The 22,565-nt window shown below is 44.6% G+C and overlaps 1 protein-coding gene across 3 annotated transcripts in view; it reads left to right on the forward strand.

The window, feature by feature from the left end:
- Tgfb2 (transforming growth factor beta 2) overlaps window positions 1–22,565 on the forward strand; it is a 78,556-nt gene that overhangs the window by 51,787 nt on the left and 4,204 nt on the right. For 2 of the 3 annotated variants that reach the window (XM_055609266.1, XM_055609267.1), the window contains 5 exons: window positions 175–338; window positions 18,389–18,521; window positions 18,632–18,742; window positions 20,286–20,463; window positions 22,018–22,171. In XM_055609266.1, the coding sequence (XP_055465241.1) occupies window positions 175–338; window positions 18,389–18,521; window positions 18,632–18,742; window positions 20,286–20,463; window positions 22,018–22,171 (740 nt within the window). The remainder of the gene's footprint in view (window positions 1–174; window positions 339–18,388; window positions 18,522–18,631; window positions 18,743–20,285; window positions 20,464–22,017; window positions 22,172–22,565) is intronic. The other variant, XM_055609268.1, reaches the window with a different exon arrangement.

A 22,565-nucleotide genomic window follows, 5' to 3' on the forward strand; every position in this document is an offset into this window, starting at 1 on the left:
ACAGGCTGATTTTAGTTTGTTCCTGGTTAAATTGTTAATGATAATAAATTGGCCATTGGAAACCGAATTCTGTAGACATTTCCCTCATGGTTCCTTGGGACTCTCTCCCACTGTGGTCTTTCTTGAGAGCATGAAGGATTTCATCTTTTTCAACGTTGCCCTAACCTTTTACAGATGCCATCCCGCCCACTTTCTACAGACCGTACTTCAGAATCGTCCGCTTCGATGTCTCCCCGATGGAGAAGAATGCTTCTAATCTGGTGAAGGCAGAGTTCAGAGTGTTTCGCTTGCAGAACCCCAAAGCCAGAGTGGCTGAACAACGGATTGAGCTCTACCAGGTAGCCTTTGTTGGGATTGTGTTTACGGTGAAACTCTAGGATTCTCTTCTCTTCACCTGTGTGATATGAGTCCTTCTTTGTTGTTACTCTTACCAAAACAGCTGGTCTCTCATCTCTCAGCAGGGAAGAGACAGGGAATGGAGTGCCAACACTGACACCCTTCCTCAGCCATGTGAAGGACTGGGGTATCCACCTTGGGAGACATTAGTCCATAGGTCAGGCCTGTCGTCTGGAAAGCCAGATGGCACAGGCCAGACCTCACCACAAGCAGGGCACCTGGATGGGTCTTCTCCTTTCTCCCTTGCTTCCCTCTGTCCTTCTCCTCTGTCACTCCTCCTCATCTCCTATTCGCTCTAACCCACCTCATCTCTAATTTCACTGGTTCCCTCTCCGACAGCTGATCCCTCAGGATACTGCCCCCTAGCCCACACGTGCATATGCTGCTCTGTCACGCCAGCTGCCCTGACGTCTGCCCTCTCCTCTTGCCAGCCGAGTAGCTGGGTGGCTGTTTAAAGCACAGAATGGAGAATGGCATCCCTGAAATTTCAGACACAGACTCTGAATCGAGTGACTCAGTGAAGCATGTAGGCTGAGGCTAGAGTCACGTTGGAGCTATGAGAGATACAGACTCGCATTCCCTTCCCACTCTATTTTAAGGAGGTCCTCAGGTAAACTGTATGCACCTGGAAGCCCTTCTTTAAAGCCCTGAATCTGGTGAGGAAGGCAGATAGATGTGCAAACGACTTACATGTCATTATGTCATGTGAACAGCATGTGCAGGTATAGAGGGCAGAGCCTGGGACCTCTCAGTAAGGAGTCAGTGCTCGGAGGAGGCTTCCAAAACCATCTTTAAGTGTATTAAAACAAGGTGAGGGGTCGTTCTGAGCAGAAGCACCAGTGTGGAGATTTTGGATGCATTTATTTATTTTGGCAGTGTTGGGAATCAGGCTCAGTGCCTATGTTTGTTGGGCAAGCACTCTGCCATGGAGCTAAACTAAGTAACCTCCCAAACACAGGCTCTAGGCGGGCTTATTGCACGGACTTGGGATAAGGTGTTCCTTGCCTGGAAGTAAGAAAATGCTGGGAGAAGGTGGCCTTCAGGCTGAGCATCACAGAGAGACTGAAGGAGGTTAAGATCAGATCCCTGGTTCCAGCAGTGTGGTTCTTAAGTGGGCTTACTTGAAGAAAAAAAAAATTGACATCTGTTTGCAGAAACCTCATTTTTCTGGGTTTTAATTGTTTAGAAACTTGGATAATCAAGATTAAGCTTTTCCTCATTCATTATGTATACACGCTTTATGTTAGTTCATGAGACTAAATGGATAGCTCTTAAAGAGGGGTCAGGAGCTGCTTGGGGAGCGTGCATGTAGAGCTTTTTCTTATTTGCTAGGATGGAGCCTGTGTTGAACGGGCATCTGAGTCTTCATGTGTATTCTGCACACCGTGGGCAGCTCCTGCCCACAGATAGTGCCGAGCAGCCGAGCCGCAGGCAGTGAGTGTCTGTGCCTTTGCTCCCTACTGCGCTGTGGCCGCTTCAGCAGAGCTCTGTCCTGTGACTCCTCTGGACAGTGGCACTGCCCTCCCTGGTGTTATTTCTACCTTCTTCTTTCTCCATCTTATAGGGAAAGATGCGAATTTGAATCTGAAAGAGATTGAGTAACTGGTCAGAGTCCAGTTATAGTCCAGTTATAGTCCAGAATAGGAAGTAGAGGGCATGCGACTCTGTCTGACTGACAAGGCTCCTGGCCTTTTCTATCCTGCTCATTGTGAATCTTGAAGATTCCTTCCTCTTTTCCTTGTGTCTTGGTTGGGTTCTTTTGTTTGTTTTCACTTTGTCAACTTGACACAGGTTAGAGTCATCTGAGAAGAGGCAACCACTATTGAGGAAACCCTGGCCTATGGGAGGCCTGGGTGGCATTTCCTTGATTAGTGATGTGTGAGGGAGGGCCCAGCAAACTGGGGTTGGTTCCACCCCTGACCAGGTAGTCCTTGATGGTATGAGAAAGCATGAGCAAGTCATGGAGAGCAAGCCAGTAAGCAGTGTTCTTCCACGGCCTCTGTCTCCACATTCTTGTGTTGAGTTCCTGGCTAGCTTTCCCTCAGTGGAGTGTGACCTGGAAAAATAAGATGAAATAAACCTTTTCCTCCTCCACCTTTCTTTTGCTCATGGCCTTATCACAGCAAAATAAATCAAGCTAGTACCCCATGGTAAGAGCTGGAAGAGAAGGAAAACTTGCCCAGAGGGTAGAGTGAGAATCAGAAGGCCAACAAATACTGGCATCTATGAAGAGAAGCAAGGCCGTTAAAGGTATAAGATACATTTCAACATGACTCGAAGAAACAAAACTGTTTGGGCTCCTAGCATCTCCTTTCCTCCTTAATCTTTTTTTCCAAGTAAATCACTCTAACATTCTGCTGTGCTCAGGATAGAGTCCTGGACCACTCTCTTTGATGTGTTGTGATGTAGCTTCAGGCAAGTGAAGCTGAGCTCTCTGTAGTCTTGTTGCCTGCAGTGTAAGCTGCTGAGTTGACCTCTGCCAGCCAGCTTGCAGAGGCTTCTTTTTCTCCCAGAGGCCATCACACCTCTGTAGGAAGGACACTGTCCCAGGAGGCTGGCCATGTGGAAGACTTTGAAAGCTCCTGAAGGGTGTGTCTCTTCTCAGAGATTCCCACAGCACTGGCTGCTCATGAACAATAGATACAGAGAGAATGGCGTCTCTTGAGTAGAAAAGAACAGCTCAGGAAAGGAGTCCAGGCTTTCAGTTGGGAGGATAGTGAGTAAGGCCTACAGTCAATAAAGTGTTTCTGCAGGTGAGAATTCCAAAGAAGACATTTCTAGCAGAAAAGCAAGGAGCAGTAGCAACACCTAACCTGTCAGGAACTCAGCTATGTAACACTCTTGGCTTCCCAAACTGCCAAAGCCCAGAAAGCAAATCAAAGAGAGCCAGATCCTCAATAGGAAGACAATCTCCCCCAGTTAGGTCATCAGAAGGTGGCTTGGCCATTGTTCATTTGTATTATATATTGTTAGTTAAGAACATAAGTGAGAAGTGTGGCTGGCATCAGACAAGGAGGAACATAGACGGTGCTCCCAACAGCTAAGAGCATCCTTTGGACTTGAGATTTTTTACCAGTATAATAGAGCAATAGTAGCCAGGAAACCCAGCCATGGAAGGAAAGTCTACAGAAGACCGTTTACTTAACGCCCACCCTGTATAAAGTCCACAGACCTCTGCTTATGACCCCTTTATTGGAAGCCCCATTTGTTTCATTGTTTGTCAACGTTCCCCTTCAGTTGTCCCTGGGGTGGAGAGGGTGGTGCTGTTTTGCAGCTACTGGTCATGTAATTTTTAGCTTAGCATAGGAGCTGATGCTTATGCTAATGGCCTTGAACTGCAGCAATGAGGCTAAGGTACAAGAATAGAATTGAACACATGTAATAGACTCATGAGTTTTTATATCCAAACTCATTGAAACATTGTTTTGGAAAAAAAAAATGGTTTTTCTCTTAAATGGGAAGATTTTAAACTATTTGAAAATTTTAGTTGTTGAGAAGAGCAAGTCCCCAAAGTTTTTGAACACCTTGATTACTGTATCTTCTCATACTATGCGCCCTCGAGGATGATGGGGTGACTGCGAGGCAGGTGAGATTGATGTGCAGAAGAGACACTGTGATTCCTCAGGGCACTGGTGGAGGGGCAGTGTGTGTGCACTCATGGAAGCCCACTAATGCACACTTATGTGTGAGTTTGTGTGTGGATGCAGGCACTCCCTAAGTGTGTGGTCCCTTGAAGAGCTTTGTAAAAGGACCACTCATGAGTCCGTTCCTGGGGACTCTGCTTCTCCCTGGGAAGAAAAAGGCCAATTGCTTCTGGACCCATGTGGTCTCCCAAAGGTCTCCCGATGGTTGCAGGGTGATGCTTAAAACTTGGGATTAAGAGTGCCTCATTCTCAATTGGGAAGTAGCTTATTTTCAATTAGTTCATTAGCTGCAGACTAGTGAGTAAAAGTTTATAGCAATCCCACCCCGGGGGCCACGGGTGACGTCTGGGTGCCTATAAAATACAGCTTCAGAGGGAGACCTCCAGAGTGCCACCTCCCACATGGAGGTGGGAGTGAACAGCGTTGGCTCCAGGTAGCTCGTGATAGCTCCGTGTGAACCTAGGAGTGCTGGATGCGCTGAGGTCAAATAAACACAGTGGCCTTAAGGGAAAGGCAGATTTCTTGATCACAGACTTTTTTTTTTTTTGGCACCATGCATTTTTATAGGGAACAAAGACACACAGCTTTGGTGCCACCACAGACAGCTCGGGAGAGGCCTTCTCTACTGTATACCATCAGCCCCTCGGCAGCAGGAAACTCAGAGCGGTGTTCTCCCTTTCTCCAACCTCCCTCCTTCCCTGTTCAACCCATTCTAAAGGATCCAACACCATAGCCTGGAATCTCACTCCTGCAGGAAAGCAGAGGCAAAGCCACGAAACAGCAGCTCAACCATAAGTCTGTTCTATCCATTTAATTCTTTAGTTCAAGCTGTATAAGTATTACACTTTTACGTTTGAAGGTGAAATGGAAAATTGATGTCTGTGGAGCAAAATAATTAAACTGTTTTAGGAGGGAGAACAAATCATCACCCACCTAAGCAGTAATCTACACAGTTCCTCTAAGCAAGATCCTGAAATGTTTATCTCTAAGGATTTAGGTTGGAGGTTAGGGTGGATGGTGGATGGCCTAGCCCTGCACTTGGAGAGATCTGGGTTCCTAAGACATGAAAGGAAGGACTCCTAGCTACTGTAAGGAGAACAGTGCTAATGAGGTTAATGAAAACTGCCACTGCTTTCTTCCCCACACAACCCTGTGTGTGTGTGTGTGTGTGTGTGTGTGTGTGTGAGAGAGAGAGAGAGAGAGAGAGAGAGAGAGAGAGAGAGAGAACTCTCAGCTTTCATTTCTCATATTGCCCACGGGGATATAAAATAAAAAGAGGTCAGCCAGAAAACCTGACTGTCTGTTAAATTAGACTTGCAAAATATGCTACTGAAAAAAAAAGTTATACTGTGCTCCTGTTGTATGGAATTTTACAGCACACAATCCCCTTAAGACTGATCTCACCCCTGGCGCCACGTGGGAGACATACACAGCATAGTAACCACTGCAACCCCCTCCAAAACAAATAAACAAACAAAACAGCCATGATGTACAAGAAACAGTCTTTACATAGGGCCGGTAAAATCTCAGGGTTTTAAAAAGTGATCAAATGGCATGTCTGCCTCATAAGGAAATTGAATTGTTATCATTTCCATTAAGTCATGATCCTGCTCTGTGTTGGCTAGCCTTATGAGCAGATGGGACCCAAAAGTCACATGGACAGCAATCCTTTTTGTCTGCATTAAAGAAAAAAAAAACTGATTGTGCAATAGTAACTATTTAATAATATAACCCAGGAATAATAGAACAATATTCACAGTTATTGTTAGCTCATGCGGTATTCATTGTGTGATGCACGATGCTGTAAGTGCTCCCTCCCCCGTGTGTGTGTGTCAAAAGAGCCATTCACTCTTTATAAAAACCCTAGAAGGTACATACTGCCATCCCCTGTATGCTACGACACTGGAGCCTAGTGAACCTCAGTGTCCTGTTGGCCACTGGACTATAGGCGTGCTATGCCTGGATTCCTGTCCAGGCTGTCTGGCTCCAGAAGCCATATTCTCAGCCTCTTCACCATATCTGCAGAAAGCACAAGCCTGCGGGGTTGAAAGCATAGCTTTGTGCCTTTGGGATCCCAAGAAGGTCCTGCTGCTAGAACTATTTGCACGTTGGTGCGATACAAGCACAAGCACCATACTTGTCTGGATGCATCAAGCACAGAGTCCATGCATGGAGACTTCATGCACAGGCTCAGTCTCCCCATAGTGGCTGCTGTAATTTCCCAAGCATTCGTTTGGGCTTTTGCAGAACAACGTCTTTAATTTATAGTCAGCTCCCCATGTTAAAAACACAGTCTGGGCTCTGTAGTCCCTATGGCACAGGGTCTGATCCCTGTTGCTCCTTCAGGGCTTTGCCTCAGGCCTTCCTTAAAGAACATTTCTGACACCCTATGCTCAGGAGCCATTTAGGGTAGAGAAGAAAAGGAGTTTCGTAACTAGTCAGCCCTGGGTTTCTTTTGCTTCCTCCCTTTTTCCATATTAGCTCTCTGGCCCAATGAATGCAAATGCCTTCTCTGTGAGCCTCACACCTACAGATGCTTGATTTTTGACAAAGATGCCAAAACCATACAATGGAAAAAAGATAGCATCCTCAACGAATGGTGCTGGTCTAACTCAACATCTACATGTAGAAAAATGCAAATAGATCCATGCTTATCACCCTGCACAAAACTAAAGTCCAAGTGGATGAAAGACCTCAACATAAAACCAGATGCGCTAAACCTGTTAGGAGAAAAAGTGGGGGAAGAGCACCAGAAAGGTGCTCCACCATACAACAAGGACAACTTTGCTCAACTATGCTCACAGCAGCTTTATTCATAATAGCCAGAATCTGGAAACAACCCAGATGCCCCTCAACCAAAAAATGGATAAAGAAATTGTGGTACATCTACACAATGGAATATGACTTAATTAAAAACGAGGAAATCTGGAGGCAAATGGATGGAACTAGAAAAGATCATCCTGAGTGAGGCAACCCAGAAGCAGAAAGACAAACATGGCATATACTCACATATAAGTGGATACTAGCTGTATGATATAGGATAAACATACTAAAATCTATAGTCCTAAATAAGTTGAGCAACAAAGAGGGCCCTAGGGAGGAGGCTTAATCCTCATTCAGAAGGGCAAACAGGATAGACCATGGAAGTAGAAGAAGACAGGGAACAGGACAGGAGCCTTCTATGGAGGACCTCTGAAAGACTCTACCCAGCAGGGTTTCAAAGCAGAGACTCACAGCCAAACTTTGGGCATAGTGCAGGGACTCTTATGGAAGAAGGAGGAGATAGAAAGACCTGGATGGCACAGGAACTTCGCAAGGAGACCAACAGAGCCAAAAAAAAAAAAAAAAAAAAAAAAAAAAAAAAAAATCTGGGCCCAGTGGGGCCTGCAGAGACTGATGAATTAACCAAGGACTATGTGTGGAGAGGCTCTAAACTCCCTGCTCAGATGTAGCCCAGAGGCAGCTGAGTTTCCATGGGGGTTTCCTAATAAGGGGAGCAGGGGCAGCCATTGGCATGAACTTGGTTGCCTGCTCTTTGATCAGCTCCCTGGGCTAGGTGGTCTTACTAGGTTATAGAGAAAGAGGATCCAGACCATCTTAATGAGACCCAATAGGGGGAGGAGAGGGAGGGAAGGGGACTGGGAGGAGATGGAGGGGGCTATAGCCAAGATACAAAGTAAATAAATTGTAATAAATAATAATAATAATAAAGAAAAAATTAAAAATAACATAAAAAAGAACTTAATGAAATGTATACTCTTGGGTTTAGGAATGCTTGGCTCCTTAATGGCACATACATTTAAGGCATGACCTCCAGAGGAAGACTATTCTAGTTTTCTCTACTATTCTCTTTCTTGCTATTCTCTCTTGCTATTTATTCTCTGCTATTCTCACTTCTCTAGCCCTCGCCATGTCCAGTCTGTTCCACTTCTTCTAGACTCTAGCATACCTCTGGACTCTCTTTCCTCTCTCTCTCTCTCTCTTTCTCTCTCTCTCACACACACACACAATAAAAACCTTCCTCTCAGTCATGGTTTCTTTACTGTGGCCCTTGCATATATTGTGAGGGTAGGCTACCTTATGTTGGCCTTTCTCTGTTTACACTTGCCACTTTGGCACACACTCTCACCACGCTGTGATATAACTTATGTCCTGACCAGAATTGAAACAAATTTGTCTGCCCAAGCTTTCACTTTCATCCCCCTCCCCCTGAAACTATGACCTAGATACACTTTTTTCTTTACAAGTACATAGCTTCAGGTGTTTTCTCATTGTAACAGGAAGCGAACTAAGAAGATAATCCCTAAGCTCTCTTTATGTTTTAAAACAAACAAAAAAATGCAATCATTGCCAACTTACTGAAGCTTAGTACTCCACAGCCCTACCCATTAATGAAAACACCCAACTGAATGTAAAAAGTTTCTGTAAATTATAATAGAAGCCACATGTATTGTAGGTACCAGGAAGTGGGAAGAAAGTGTTAGAATTGCGTTCTTCAAACCCATGTGTGGTAGTGTCAGCTTGGAGAATTGGGAGAGGAAATCAGAACTACAGAGTTCATGGGCCTATTTCAGACTCATCCACTTTTGCAGCAAGGGACAACTGTGTTGTCACAGTGTGTGGTACTAAGCTGTAGGGTACAACTCCAGGCATGAGGGAACTCAGCCAACCAAAGGATAACCTGACCTCGAACCGTTCAATGCTATGTTTCATGCTCTCTCCTGCACTGATGGGATTTCGTCTGGTAGGATCCCTTCTCAGCTGTGAGAGGCCTGCAATGCCCTCACATGTTCCTCTGAGCTGCAGCATCTACATTTCAAGGGACAAAGGTCTCTTTCATTCCTGAGACCTGAAGAAGTGAATTCACTTGTTTATGTCCATATGTCCATGTGCAGTCACAGTTGGCACAAGTGCCCGCCTGTAGAGAATGAACAAAAGGAAGGGGAACAATAGAGAATTGTAAGGTACTTCCACTATAGAGTGGTGCGGGATGTGTGTGTGTGTATGTCTATGTCTATCTGTCTGTGTCCAGGTATATCTCTGTGTGTGTCCATGTCTGTGTGTGTGTATCTGTGTGTGTGTCTGTGTGTGTCCGTGTCTGTGCATGTGTGTGTGTGTCTATGTCTGTCTCTCTTTCGTTGTGTGTGTGTGGTCTGAACACATATCTGGTGACATTGGTGTAAAGGTCATTCATTAAAGCTTCTAAGTGTTCTTCTCCTTGGTCACAGGTACATACGATTATACATAGACATAGGTGTCTATCAAGCTACACATTATAAAGAGAAAGGGCTCATATAGCAGGTTATCTGAGCGCCAAAGAGAGTAAGAGAGTCTGTTTTCACTTGCTTCTTTCCTCCAAAGCTGAAGTGTGTTGCAGGCTGACTCTGCAGGCTCTTGAGAAGTCCTTGCCAAGCATACATTACTTTGGATTTCTTGGAAGGGTCCAATTACAAAGGAGCCATGACAATTACAGGACATGGCGTTAGCAGAAGTAGTAAGTACTAGGTCTGCCAAGCCACCTCAGAAGGGTAATAATGCCAGCCTTGGTTGGTTGGGTACCCCTACAGTGACCAAGTGTGACAAGTAAGAGAGTTACATTTCTGACGGGAGTGAGAGGGGTGTGGGGGTGCATTTTGCCTGGCTCTGATTCTCTAGAAAGTTCCTCTTCCCATCCCTTGGCAATCCTCTTTTCTGCTTCCCCCTCTCCCCCGTTGGTATTCCCTTAGTAACATGCAGAAAGGGTCACGTCAATATACTATCACAGAACCTAGAGATTCTGTTCTCCATGATGTGTATAATCTCTGTGGTTGCTACACAGTATATATAAAGCCCCAGGTAGTTTATTTTTATTTTTATTTTATTTCATTTTATATTATAGGTGTTTTGCCTGCTTGTATGTCTGCCTGTGTGTATGAGGGTATTAGAAGCCTTGGAACTGTAGTTACAAACAGGTGTGAGCTGCCATGTGGGTGTTGGGAATTGAACCTGGGTCCTCTGGAAGGCCAGTCAGTGCTCTTAACCACTGAACTACCTCTTCAACCCCACCCCAACCCTAAAGTATTTTTTATTATCACTATCACGGACTGATTGTTCAGGGACTTTTTTATCACTTGACTGGCTGTCCCTAGCGTTGTTAGTGATGAGGATTTACCAGGACAGGGTTGTAAGAGGTGCCAAGAGAAGACTATTGGGTACAAAGGAAGCATTAGAAAGAGCATTCTTTGTCCTGAAGGATTTTCCTGTTAGGTCACACATTTCAACGTTCCCAGCGGCATGGTGTGTGACACTCCCTGTGGCAGTTGGGTTTGCTCCGCCCTCCCCACAGAAACATTGAAGCACTGGTTCCTGAAATGTGGTCTAGGATGCAAGGAAGTTCACTGCAGAGCTGATTAGTTCAGATGGGATGATTCTTCGGAAGGACAGGCCCATAACAGTCGCCTGACTAATGTTCCTGACAAGATGGCCACATGAAATCAGAGAGACACCAGCAGACTGACCTCTTGTGACATTTTAACTAACATGTGAGTTGATTCTGAAAGCTCACAGGATAGAGAGAGGGCATGGATATCCCTGACTCCAAGAGTCTCTGCAGCTTTCTCGGCACCTATGGTCTCCAAGGGCATTTGCACAGAGCAGTGAAGACTAGAGAGGGTGGAATAGATGGTTGCCGCATCCAGCTTCACAAGACTTCTCACCTAACCGACCTTGTGGCTCTTTCAGTTCTTGAAATTCCACATTCTTTGCTGTAGACAGTGAACCATAAAGTGTGACTTTGGGAACAACCAGCCAGGAGGGAAGCAACTGCATCCAGCAACAGGTCCTGGTTGGGTGTGGTGATGTTGAGTTTTGCCACCAACACGATGAAGACATTGAGTAAAGCAGTTAAACTGCTGGGTGGCAAACAACATGCAGAGAGAATCCAGCAGGCTAAAGACCTGGATAGGATTATCAAGTTCAAAGCTGAAAGGGAGACATCTATATTTTTTATCAAGATATAAATCACGTAAGTGTAGACTACAACAGTGAGGTCCAGAGTGCTCCCTGGCCCGAAGCTTCTGGATCATATGGGAATATGGTACAAATATAGCCTCTGAGCCATGAAATGTTTAAACACAGACATCAATCTTTTCCTCCTCCTTCTTTCTTTTTTCATTTCTTCCATTCCATTCCAGAAAGGATTTGGGATAGAAAATCAGACTTAACAACAACCTATATGTAACAACGAAGATCTAGCTAGATAGATAGATAGAATATATATATTTATATACACACATTCATACATATGGGTAGAGAGAGAGAGAGAAAAGAAGAAGAAGAAGAGAGAGAGAAGGGTGAGGAAGAGGGAAGCTAGAGGGAGAGAGTTGCTAGGTGTCATGGTGTATGGCTATAATCCCAGTTAAATAGGCTATTGAGGCAGAAGGAGTATAAATTCTATGCTTGACTGACTTACATAGCACATTCAAGGCTAACCTGGGTAACTTAGACCTCATCTTAAAGTAAAAAACAAGGAAAATGGCTAAGGCTGTAAACCTTTTGCCTACCTTGCATTAAGAGTCTAGCAATGCGCGCGCACACACACACACAGATGCATGCACGCACAAAGAGAGAGACAGACAGACAGAGACAGAGAGAAATTACTGACTCGATGCGTGATGAATGTGGCTGGGGCCCAAATAAGTCATTTGCATTGAAAGTGTGCTCCAAACAAAGAGAGTGTCCCCCAGACCACATTCACCATGCTCCATTTCCTTTTCATAGTCTAAACCGCATATGGACTTTATCGGGGAAGTGCTCTTTAGAGAGACATGGAAAAGGCAATTTTGCCTGGTGGCACAGACCTAAATTACAGTTACCCTGGGTGGGGGTGAGGGTGGGGGGAGGCCGAGGTGGGAAGAATGTAAGTTTACCGTCAGCCTGGACTCCAGAATGAATTCAATGCCAGCATAAGCAACTTAGTCAGACCCTGTGTTAAAATTAAAAATAAAGAGAGGACTGAAGGTAGCTCTCAGGGATCGAGTACTTGTCTCAGAAGCACAGAGTGCAGGCTTTAGATGGTGCCCAGGACTGGGGGTCGGGGAGGGACACCACCAGAACACTGAAGCACCTTGGTTTTGATCTGAAGAACACGCTTATGGTTGGGGCTGTTATGGAGAAGAGAGAGAATTTCATGTTTTGCTATAACTACCAAAATACAATTCTAGAAAGCCCTCTTCCATGAGCATTCAGGCTTTTCCTACCAGGCTTTGCCAATGCACATGAGCACCTCAGATATTCCCCCTTTTAGCTATAGGATGTGGAGACTCAGAGCCACAATATCTACTCCACAGGGCTTCTGTTGGACTAGAGACAGACATGGAAATACCCGAAGAGCTCCACGGGCTGCACAGACACAAGGCAGAACTACGATCACCTGTGCCTGCTGGTCACGTGCAAGTGTTCAGTTGGGGTAGAATCTAAAGAACCTGAAATGTCTAGAGATGACAGGAAAGCCTTTCTTGTAAAGTCGAGGGGAGGGGCCTTTGTGCAAAAAGAGTGAGGAGAGTGAGCTGGGCAGGCTGGAGCAGCTGGCCTCTCACATCCCCCTCTGGCCTCCTGCTTCATGACTCAGAAGCTCATAACCTGGAGTCAGGCACATCCAAGAGGTTCATGGTGACAGCCAACACAGCGTGTACTTATGTCGGGATTCATCGGAAACCCTAATCATGTATAAACACACCTAGACGTTGATGACAGTTGGAATACTGGAAACGTTAAGACCAGGCCACAGCAAGATGGGCTGACGGACCCCTGTTAGCCAGCTTGGGGTTTTCCCTGTAGCCCTGTCGTAAAAATCTCCTTCCATTAGAAGGATGGTTGATTTGACTCCTCAGTTCCCGCGCAGGGTCATTAATACTGGGATATGGATAGCGATGCCCTATTCCCAAAGCTTCCTTGCAGTGCTGCGGTATCTCATGGAGAGATGTCACCCTTGGCACCGAGCCAAGTCCCGACTTGATTTAAAATATTATTCTTTTACGGTGAAGATTTTTCTCTGGCTGTAATTTTCAAGTAGACTTTTACTTTTTTTTTTTTTTAAACTCCCAAACTATTTGGTGACTTTTGCCTCTAGCCACTCCCCAGCTGGCTGCTTTCCAGAGGTGGAGGGATGAATGAATCCTTTTGTGTAGGGGTTTTGTAAGTCTGTGAAGGACTGAAAACCTTGCTAAAGGAGAGATGGGAGAATTCTGCTCGTTGTATATAATTTGTCCATATCAGTAATGTAATGAAGGTAGCACATGGGTGGCAGCTAAGCCAGAGACAGATAACTCTCATTTTCTAGCCTTTAAGGACCACCCTCTCCCTCCCAGCTTCCAATTCAGTGAGGAACACGGCTCAGTGGGTAGAGGTGCTTGCTGCCAAACCTGAAGAGTCAGTGGTGGAGGGAGAGAGGGTCAACTCTAGCAAGTTGGCCTTTGACCTCTACATGTTCACTATGTCACACATGGGTGAGCACACAGATACACACACACACACACACACACACACACACACACACACACACACCTATAAATAAACACACATAGGGTTATAAAAATGAGAGAAGCTTTAAATTACCTTAACTTGAAATGAATATATGTGAGTGCATATATATGTGTGTGTGTGTGTGTGTGTGTGTGTGTGTGTGTTCACACACATTAGCATGCTATGGCTGGTTTTTTTTTTAATGAGAGTGTAAGGATTTTTTTTTTTAGATAGCTATATTAATTGCCAATGTGTGTTCTATTTTTAACAGTGACCCTATCAGACTTTGTCATCTTTAATTCTTAATTTTTTATTTTCTTTGAAATAGAGAAGTTTCAAGAAAATCACCGAAAACCAAAGAGCAGGATCCTTCTAGACTTTTAGTGTAGTTTTTGTTTCGTTATTTCTTTTTTTTTTTTTTTACCTGTATCTCTTCTCCCACTAAAATTAGAAAACATTATCGTGTTAAAACCTATACAAAGACTAAAACTCACCCTTCGGCTGTCTCTGTTTACTGCCAAGGGCGTTGTGTTCTCAGTGCTGTCTGGCTAACGCCACTGCCCACCGCCTGTATTTTAAATGCCACCCCCTTTAAACCGGAGTTATTGCGAGTGTATGCATGTGTGAATATGTGTGAGTACGCAATGTTTGAGTAGAGATCAGAGGACAGCTCGGAGGAGTCAGCACTCCTACCGTGGAGGTCCTGAGGCTCTAACTCGGGACAGAAGTCTTGACAGAAAGTGCCTCAACACCCTGAGCTATCTCAGCAGCCCAGGATTTGTTGGGTTGGCAGGGTTGGCGGGGTTGGCGGGGTTGGCGGTGACCCTCCAAAACAGAAACTGCATTCATTTATCCGCAGCACCTGTCCTCCAATGGCTCCACTTTCTTTCTGTATAAACCCTCTGGTCTGCCTTGTCATGTGAGTGAGAAGCTTTTGGTTTGTGGTGGCTTCCTTCACTGAGTTGGTTGTCCTCAAGCGCATCCATTTTGCAGCAGGTGTCAGAACTCCCTTCCTCTCCCTGGCTGATCAGTAGTCTACTGTGTGCATCTGCCACAGGCCCTTTACTGCTGGCACCACCTCCGCAGCACCTTTAATGACTTCTCGGATGAAGGAAAGGCCAGGTGAGCAGAGGCGTCAGATTGCCTCCTTGTGCACCTTCTCTTTGACTTAATTTAACATGATGTAAGTAGGGAGGCACAGGGAATGGAGGAGTGGCACCTGCAGCTTTTGAAGATCGCTTTGGAGTGAAGATTCCATGGTGAGGTATGATTAGAAGCTGTTCTGGACAGTCCTGAGGGGAAATCATGAATCCTGTGGAGGAATACTTTGAAGAACATTATCAGTCCTTCTTAGGCACTCAGATGATTAAAGGTTTGGGAGTCTGCCCTTCTAAATGGGGTCTAAAGGAACTCAGTGTATTTAGCTTAGAGAGAGAAAACATGCATGGTGAGGCGGGCTTAATAACAACCTCCAGGAGCATGAGGAGTATTCTCTCAGTGATGAGAAACAGCTGCTTCCTGTTTCTGCTCAGGATGGGGGAAGAGTAGAGGTAAAACTGCAAGTAGGTTTAAGAAGTCCTCATCTTAAGAGTCCAAGACACTGAACCAGAAAGAAAAATCATCACTTCTCTGTTTCAGAATTATGTGGCCTACTGTCTTTCTCCAGGTTAGTTACGTGTGGCCATTTCATGACTCTTAAACTTGTACAGAAACAATTCAGCAGGCTCTTCCCTGGTAGAAAAGATGGAGTTTTCCATTGACTGAGCTCCCAGTGTCTGTGATTGAGGAAGGCCCAACCCTTAACTCTTTAGTCAATTTACAACAGAAAAAGCCAGAGTCCCTTTGCTATCCTTTATTCCCTCTCTTGAAATCAGGATAATGTACATTTACTCCTATGTGAGGTAAAAAAGAGCCCATCGATGGGCTGGAAAGGTGGCTCAGAGGACAAAGATGCCTGCCACCAAGCTGATGACCTGAGTTCAGTCCCTGAGACCCACACGGTAGAGGGTGGGAACTGACCCAAGCAGTGCTCTGACCACCACACCTACCATGACATAAGTGCTTCCATCCATACTTACATGTAAACGGAATGTTATGAGGGTAAACAGTTTGCCAGTATGTGTTTGTTTCATTTATTTGATTAATGTGGTCATGATATTCTTGTCTTCAGGGAGACTGGATATTGTGTATATGCATGTGTATGTGTGTGTGTAGCTAGAATCACGTACATGTGTCATGTATATCATAGACATTTGATATATGATTAATTTTGCATTAGAGATTTGTAATCATATAAATTGTTTTATCATAGTGTCAAATAACTATACAGTATGTAATTCATATATAATTAATTCAATGATGAACATGAGCTTTTGTTTTGGATAGTATCCCTAAGTGTTAGTTATATGAAGATAAATAAGCTATACACTGTTAATCAATAGCACAGAAAATGTGAAAATTACCACATAACATTAAACCACCAGAGGATACCTACTAGGAGACAAATTCAAATCAGGAGAATGAGTTCTGGGCATGCCCTGAACTGTTGGCCAATAAGGGAAATAGGTGAAATGTTATTTCCACTATTGTTTTTATCATTCTTCTCCTATATTGGGCACACTGTGGTCTTGAGTCTCATTTGGATAGGTTGTGTCTTACTTGCCTAAGACAGGCTCTTATCCCTACAGGACCCAACAAATGCAGTGTTGTGCCTTTAACGCTTATTTCAGCCTCAGCTAGGTATGCAATCCACCTGCATCAAGATTTATTATGATCTTGTTCAAAGATGTTTGCTTTGATTATTGAATTCTTTCTACCCTATGAAAAAGGGTCATGACCCCAAGCCCCACTCTGACTGTCATAACCAAGAGGGAAAATGGCTTGGGGATGGGGAGGACTTTGAATCCTTTCTGATTTTCCATTTGCTTAATCTACTTTATAGGAATGTTTGCAGGATTAAATTAAACCAAATAGCATTTGTTAAGCCCCGACTCCATTGTACTCAGCCCTCAAGTCATATTCATTGGTTTTCTTTAACTAGTAAAAAGAACTTCTTGCCTATTCCAGGATCATGATTACCCCTACATTCTTCCATTTAGTGAGGTTTGTCCATGGAGGGGGTTGTTGAGTAAGTTTGCCTAAAGTTCATGAGGGCACCTGAGCATGGAAATGTATGAATCTGTTTTTTTTTTTCTTTCCTTCCCTTCCTCTCCAACTCTCCTTCTCTTCCTTTCTTTCCTTTTATTCATCCTTTTCCTGCCCTTCCTCTTTGTCATTTCTTTCCTCCCTTTCTCCTTTATCACTTTAGTTTTTATTTCCTTTTGTACCGTCATTTCTCCTTCCCCTTTCCCTTTCTCCCTTTTCTTACTTTCTTCCTTCTTCCATCTCTCTTTTTACTTTCCTCCCTCTCCTTTTCCCTCCCTCCCTTCATCCCTTCCTCCCCTTTTCTCTTTTTCTTCTTCCCTCTCTCTTAGATCTTCCCACCCCTCCCTTCATCTTTTCCTCTTCTCTCCTCCTTCCCTTCTTCCCTCCCTTTTTTGCTTCTCTGTTCCAGGGGCTCTAACTCTGACCTTCTGGATACTAGGCAAACCCTCTCCCAATAATCTGCAGATCCAACTCTTGCTTCTTTCTTCTCCCTACTTTGTCAATCCTGGAGGTAATCCACACTAACCCCAAATATTTCAGGAAGCATTCATTGCCCCATTACCTGAAACAAACTGTGAACAGTTGGTGGGGAGAGGGGAGGGAAGGTACATTAACAACTAGTAGAAAGGTAACTCATTTTGGTTTACCAGTTTACTAGAGAACAGATATGTCTACCAGGTGTCTAGAGAGTCATTGGTAACTGTTAACCCAGTAGAGTTCTATGCTCTGAAATGATGTCAAGTTGATGGCATGACCTCATGACCTGGAAAAGCTTATGAATTTACTGCAGGGACCAAGTCCCTAAGTATGACATACCCTCAAAATTAGAGTGAGTATCAGGAAAACACTATGGCTTGAGCCCCTAAGCACTGCAGAAAGGCAATCCACCAGGATGGATATAGAATTCACTGGAGCTGTAGGCGACCTAGGGTCATAGTTCAGTTCACAAAACATGATTGTTTTAAGACAGACATGTAGAAACCATCTCTGAAGTACATGTCCCACTGAAACCAAAGAGCATACTGCCATAGCTCCTTCCGTAGCTTTCTGAAGTCTTGGTGTTCAGGCTGACCTGTTTTTAGACTCCCATTGGTGCACTGTGCCAGACCACTCCTGCCCATAGTCCTACTGAGATATTAGGATGTGGGATTTCATCATAGATCACATCGTCACACTGAGCATCAAAAGCCTGTCCAGAGGTTTACTTCAAAAACATGCCAGCAGATTTAGGAAACAGGGGTAAGACCTTTCTCTCATTATCAGGTGATTTATAATCCAGGCACTTGGGGAGGAGGGTGTGGGCCTTCTGAACTGAACCTCACCTCCCAGATCCCAAAATTAAAGCAGTAAGGAGACATAACAACAAAGCCACAAAACGTCCTAGCATAAAATTTATGGTGGATTCTTATAGAGCTTCTGTCAGTAAAGTCAAATAATGACTGTCCCTCTTCTTTCGACAGCAGACTTTATGGTCGCTGTCATCTTTCTCAGAACACACGGCAGATTTAGTTAATTACACTTTTCAGGGCAAATGACCTGGTGCTGTGTTCTCATGCATGTGACCACACTGTTGGGATGACAGTGCACGAATACAGACTTGGAGCCCAGTGCCGACGATGGCGTGGAATGGTGTGAGTGTCATGGGTGTGGCCATGCTGTCAGCGCGTGGCTAAGCGGCTTCTCCTGCTCTTTCCCCTCTCTAGATCCTCAAGTCCAAAGACTTAACATCTCCGACCCAGCGCTACATCGACAGCAAGGTTGTGAAGACCAGAGCGGAGGGCGAGTGGCTGTCCTTCGATGTGACTGATGCAGTGCACGAGTGGCTTCACCACAAAGGTGACAAAGAGCCTTCCTTTCCTCTCCCTGGATGGGGCCCGGACAGCTTGTGGATTGCCTGCAGGCACAGACACACGTACAAATGACTTCCTTAACTTACTGTTTTCCAGACAGGAACCTGGGATTTAAAATAAGTTTACACTGCCCCTGCTGTACTTTCGTGCCATCGAATAATTACATCATCCCAAATAAAAGCGAAGAGCTCGAGGCGAGATTTGCAGGTACCTGAACCTTGGCTTTTACTGTGAGAATCTCTTACGGTAAAGTCAGTTTGTGTGCGAAAATGGGATTGGTTGGTAAGATGTGGGAGTTTTCATTTATGTGGGCAATGGTTTGCTTAGTGGGAGGTAGAAGACAGTAGAAATTGGGCCTGGAGAGTTGGCTTATTGGCTAAGATCTGAGTTCAGTTCTCAGAACCCACACCAGAGAACTCAGAACTCACAATCACCCTTGTTCCAGGAAATCTGATGACGTCCTCTGGCCTCCCAGGGTACATGCCCGCAAGTGCATACACCTACACACATACATAACTAAAAAGCCAATATATATTTATTAAAAAGGATTGGAAGAAAGGAACACACCCTGGGTTTTCACTGCTTCAAGGAAATCCATTTTGAGAGTCCCCCCGCCCCCCCCCCAGCAGAATTTCAAGCATCGACAAGACCATTTCACCAAAGAAAAGAATTGTGTCACATCTCAGTGTCTGTAACTCCCCTCCAGGTGATGGGATGCCCTGCCTTTTTCTAGCCTACACCCGTTATTATAAATGGCTTCCCTAACAGATTTCTGTAGCAGCTTATGAACACGGAATGAGGCCTTCTTTTCCCCTGCTCACCTTTAAGCTGAATTTATCAAAATCTGGAGTAAATGAAGATGCTAAGGGTTCAGGTCACTTGGCTTCTTAGACAGTAAATTGTTGGTTGGGGAGGTGAAAGGCAAGTCAGCGCCCACACACTGCTGTGGCATCTGCCCGTGTTTCCTCAGAACCTCACCTGGGACGTCCATCCACTTTTAGAAATCCTTAGTGGCCCTTGGTCATGGAAAAACACTCCCAGAGGTGTAGAGATTTATTTCAGTCTCTAGCCTAGCCGTGGTTCTCTTGAGTGGAGATTAAATGCCTAAACTGTCAGTCTCTCGAGCATGCTTTGGGGAGCTCAAGTTTCTAAATCTCAGATGGAATCAGAAAAGTGTTGAGGATGCCATAAAATAAATGAAAAAGCTCTTTCTGCGCAGCTTCCCAAAATAGCATTAGGTAAGGGTGACTTCTGTTTCCCTTGAACCTAGTTCATGGCCATTTAGCAAGCCTTGGTTTATGCTCATTAGGAAAGTCTTCTGAGTTGAGCAGTCTCAGGGAAAGAGGGAACCAGCGGGTGACAAGGCGTGCTCTATGGCTGTGTGTTCTGTTGCCGAGAGCTTGAACACAGCCCACACTGAGGATGGACTAAAATAAACTGCTAGATTGCCCTTGGACCATAGGTCAAAGACTTCTTGTGCAGTGACTTTCCCAGTAACAGCCCTGCCTTCAACACAGGAAGAACTGCCTTTGGACAAGAGGCCCATCTAGATGTGTCATTGTCACTCGTGGGAGGCCCATTGTGCCGTATCTGTTTCTGTGGGCTCATGATGATAGCCAGTAGTGTGGCTCTGGTAGTCACCACTGCTGTTTGTGACTGTGTGCAGGGGGAACGATTTTACCTAAATACTGCTACTTCTATTTGGTAAAGGCAAAGCTAAACGTTTATTACCCAAATGCATTTTTTCAAGGTATTGACGGCCCCTCCACATATGCCGGTGGCGATCAGAGAACTATAAAGACCACTAGGAAAAAAAACAGTGGGAAGACCCCACATCTCCTGCTAATGTTGTTGCCCTCCTACAGACTGGAGCCGCAACAGTCCAACAGGCGGAAGAAGCGTGCTTTGGATGCCGCCTATTGCTTTAGGTAAGGAAACAAAACTAAAAAAGCAAACGACTATCTGCGAGCACTTGCCTTGCCTTTGTTTTCTCTTCCACACATTGACTTGAATTGAAGCCACTGCTCAAGGCCAGGTATACAAGACAGTAAAGCTTTTGAATCTCATAACAGCATTTGTCCCAAAGACCTTATAAACATAATTTATTTTATTTTTTTTATTAAAATGTAATTATAGTACGTGATTCCTCCCTCCACACCTCTCTTTTGTCCTATGCTTCCTCCCAAATTCATGGCCTCTTTTCCTTCAATTATTACTGTTTCATATATGTATATATTTGTGCAAATAAATATATAAAGACAACATGCTAGCTTTATTTAGTGTTGTTTGTTTATATATGTTTTAAGGCTGACCACTTTGTTTTGGATAGCCGATTAGGGGCACATGCCTGCAGAACAGCAATTCTCCATCTCTTAGCCATATTAGTTGCTTGTAGGTCTTCATCTGGGAGTAGGGCCCTGTGACATTTACCCCATCCATGCTGGCATGTTAACTAGCGTTGACTGTTCTTGTTAAGGTCTTGTTTAGGCAGCCATATTGTTGAGGTTTCCTGAGGACCTTGAACAGTTGTTTCTGTGATGTCATTCTTAGCTCTCTAGCAGTGAACTGGGTATCAAGGGAGAAAATTAGCCCCTGGGGCTAATTAACTTCAAGTCTTTCTGAACTTCTTGGGTTCTGATAAGTTCTGATAGTTCTCTGCCCACAAAGAAAACCTAAGTTTCCTTGAGATTTTGTCTAAATGAATAAGACTCATCATTGCTCTGAAGCTCTCCCTGGGATCTAACCTCTTTCTGAGGTATAGAAATAGCCCAAGAAGGCTGATGTCCATAGTTTGAGCTGCAGGGCCTGTTATAGGCAAGGGGATCCTGCAAGAATGTTTGTTAGTTGTATATGAATTTGTGAAGGGGAAGATGTGTGGTCTTCTGTGCTTCCTGCAGGGGGAAGACTCCTATTTTGGGAAGCTGTGGATTTCGGGGCAGGATCCTCTCTCTATGAAGTACTCGCCATGTGATAGGTCACAAATAGAGGAGGGTCTTTCAGTTGCCAGAGACAGTGATTGTGGCAACAAGAGTGCATATTTCTTGAACTCTGATTCATTCCTTGATCTAGCAACAGATGGTAAAGCATAGGATATATTCTCAAATAAAAATGTGTCCAGGGGCTCTCGGAAAATATCTGAAGTATTTTAGTCATTGTACACACAGAACAGCGAAGAGGCTGGATGGCAGATGTTCAGCGGAAAAGACTGGCCCTATCAGCTCCCTTCCTGCTTACCCATAGTTCACTGAAGATGTATGTTGACTTTCCAGGTCATAGAAAAGAAAGTCAGAGAATAGAATGCGTAAGGGAAAGTAGCGCAGGGACTCACTGTTGACCTCATGTGAGATTATAAGAGAGCCATTAAGACTTAAGTCTCATGTTGCTTGCTGTTAATGGAATAAATGAACGGGTTATTTTTCTGACTCAGGGTGAGATGCATGCAGAATCAAGCCCAAAATGCCCTCTGCCTTTTCTTTTAACAGAAATGTGCAGGATAATTGCTGCCTTCGGCCTCTTTACATTGATTTCAAGAGGGATCTTGGATGGAAATGGATCCATGAACCGAAAGGGTACAACGCTAACTTCTGTGCTGGGGCGTGCCCGTATCTTTGGAGTTCAGACACTCAGCACACCAGGGTAAGCCTCTGGGGTGTCTGCTGTAAAATACAAACTATATATTTAAGATGAATATCTTTGAAATTTCTTGTGTTGATGCTTGCTTTTTGTGTGATCCAGGATCTTGATGTGTAGCCCTGGCTATCCTGGAACTCACCAGGTAGACCAGGCAGCCTTGGATGTAGGCAGTCCTACTGCTCTGCCTCCCAAGTACTGGGATTCCAGGCATGCACTACCACCACTGTCTCTCTAAATCTTTATGACTGGGACCCAAAGGAAACACAGAGCCAAGCATTTTTACTGAGTTACTTCAATGAGGACAGAGGGCTAACTCAGCAAGAAGACCCGATATTGGGTGCCACGTGTCCCCAGCCTAGAAGACCACAGAGTTTTCTATGTATTAATATATTCTTCC

Source organism: Psammomys obesus, unplaced genomic scaffold, assembly GCF_907164565.1.
Source record: "Psammomys obesus unplaced genomic scaffold, mPsaObe1.curated_primary_1811, whole genome shotgun sequence".
Lineage (NCBI taxonomy): Eukaryota > Metazoa > Chordata > Mammalia > Rodentia > Muridae > Psammomys > Psammomys obesus.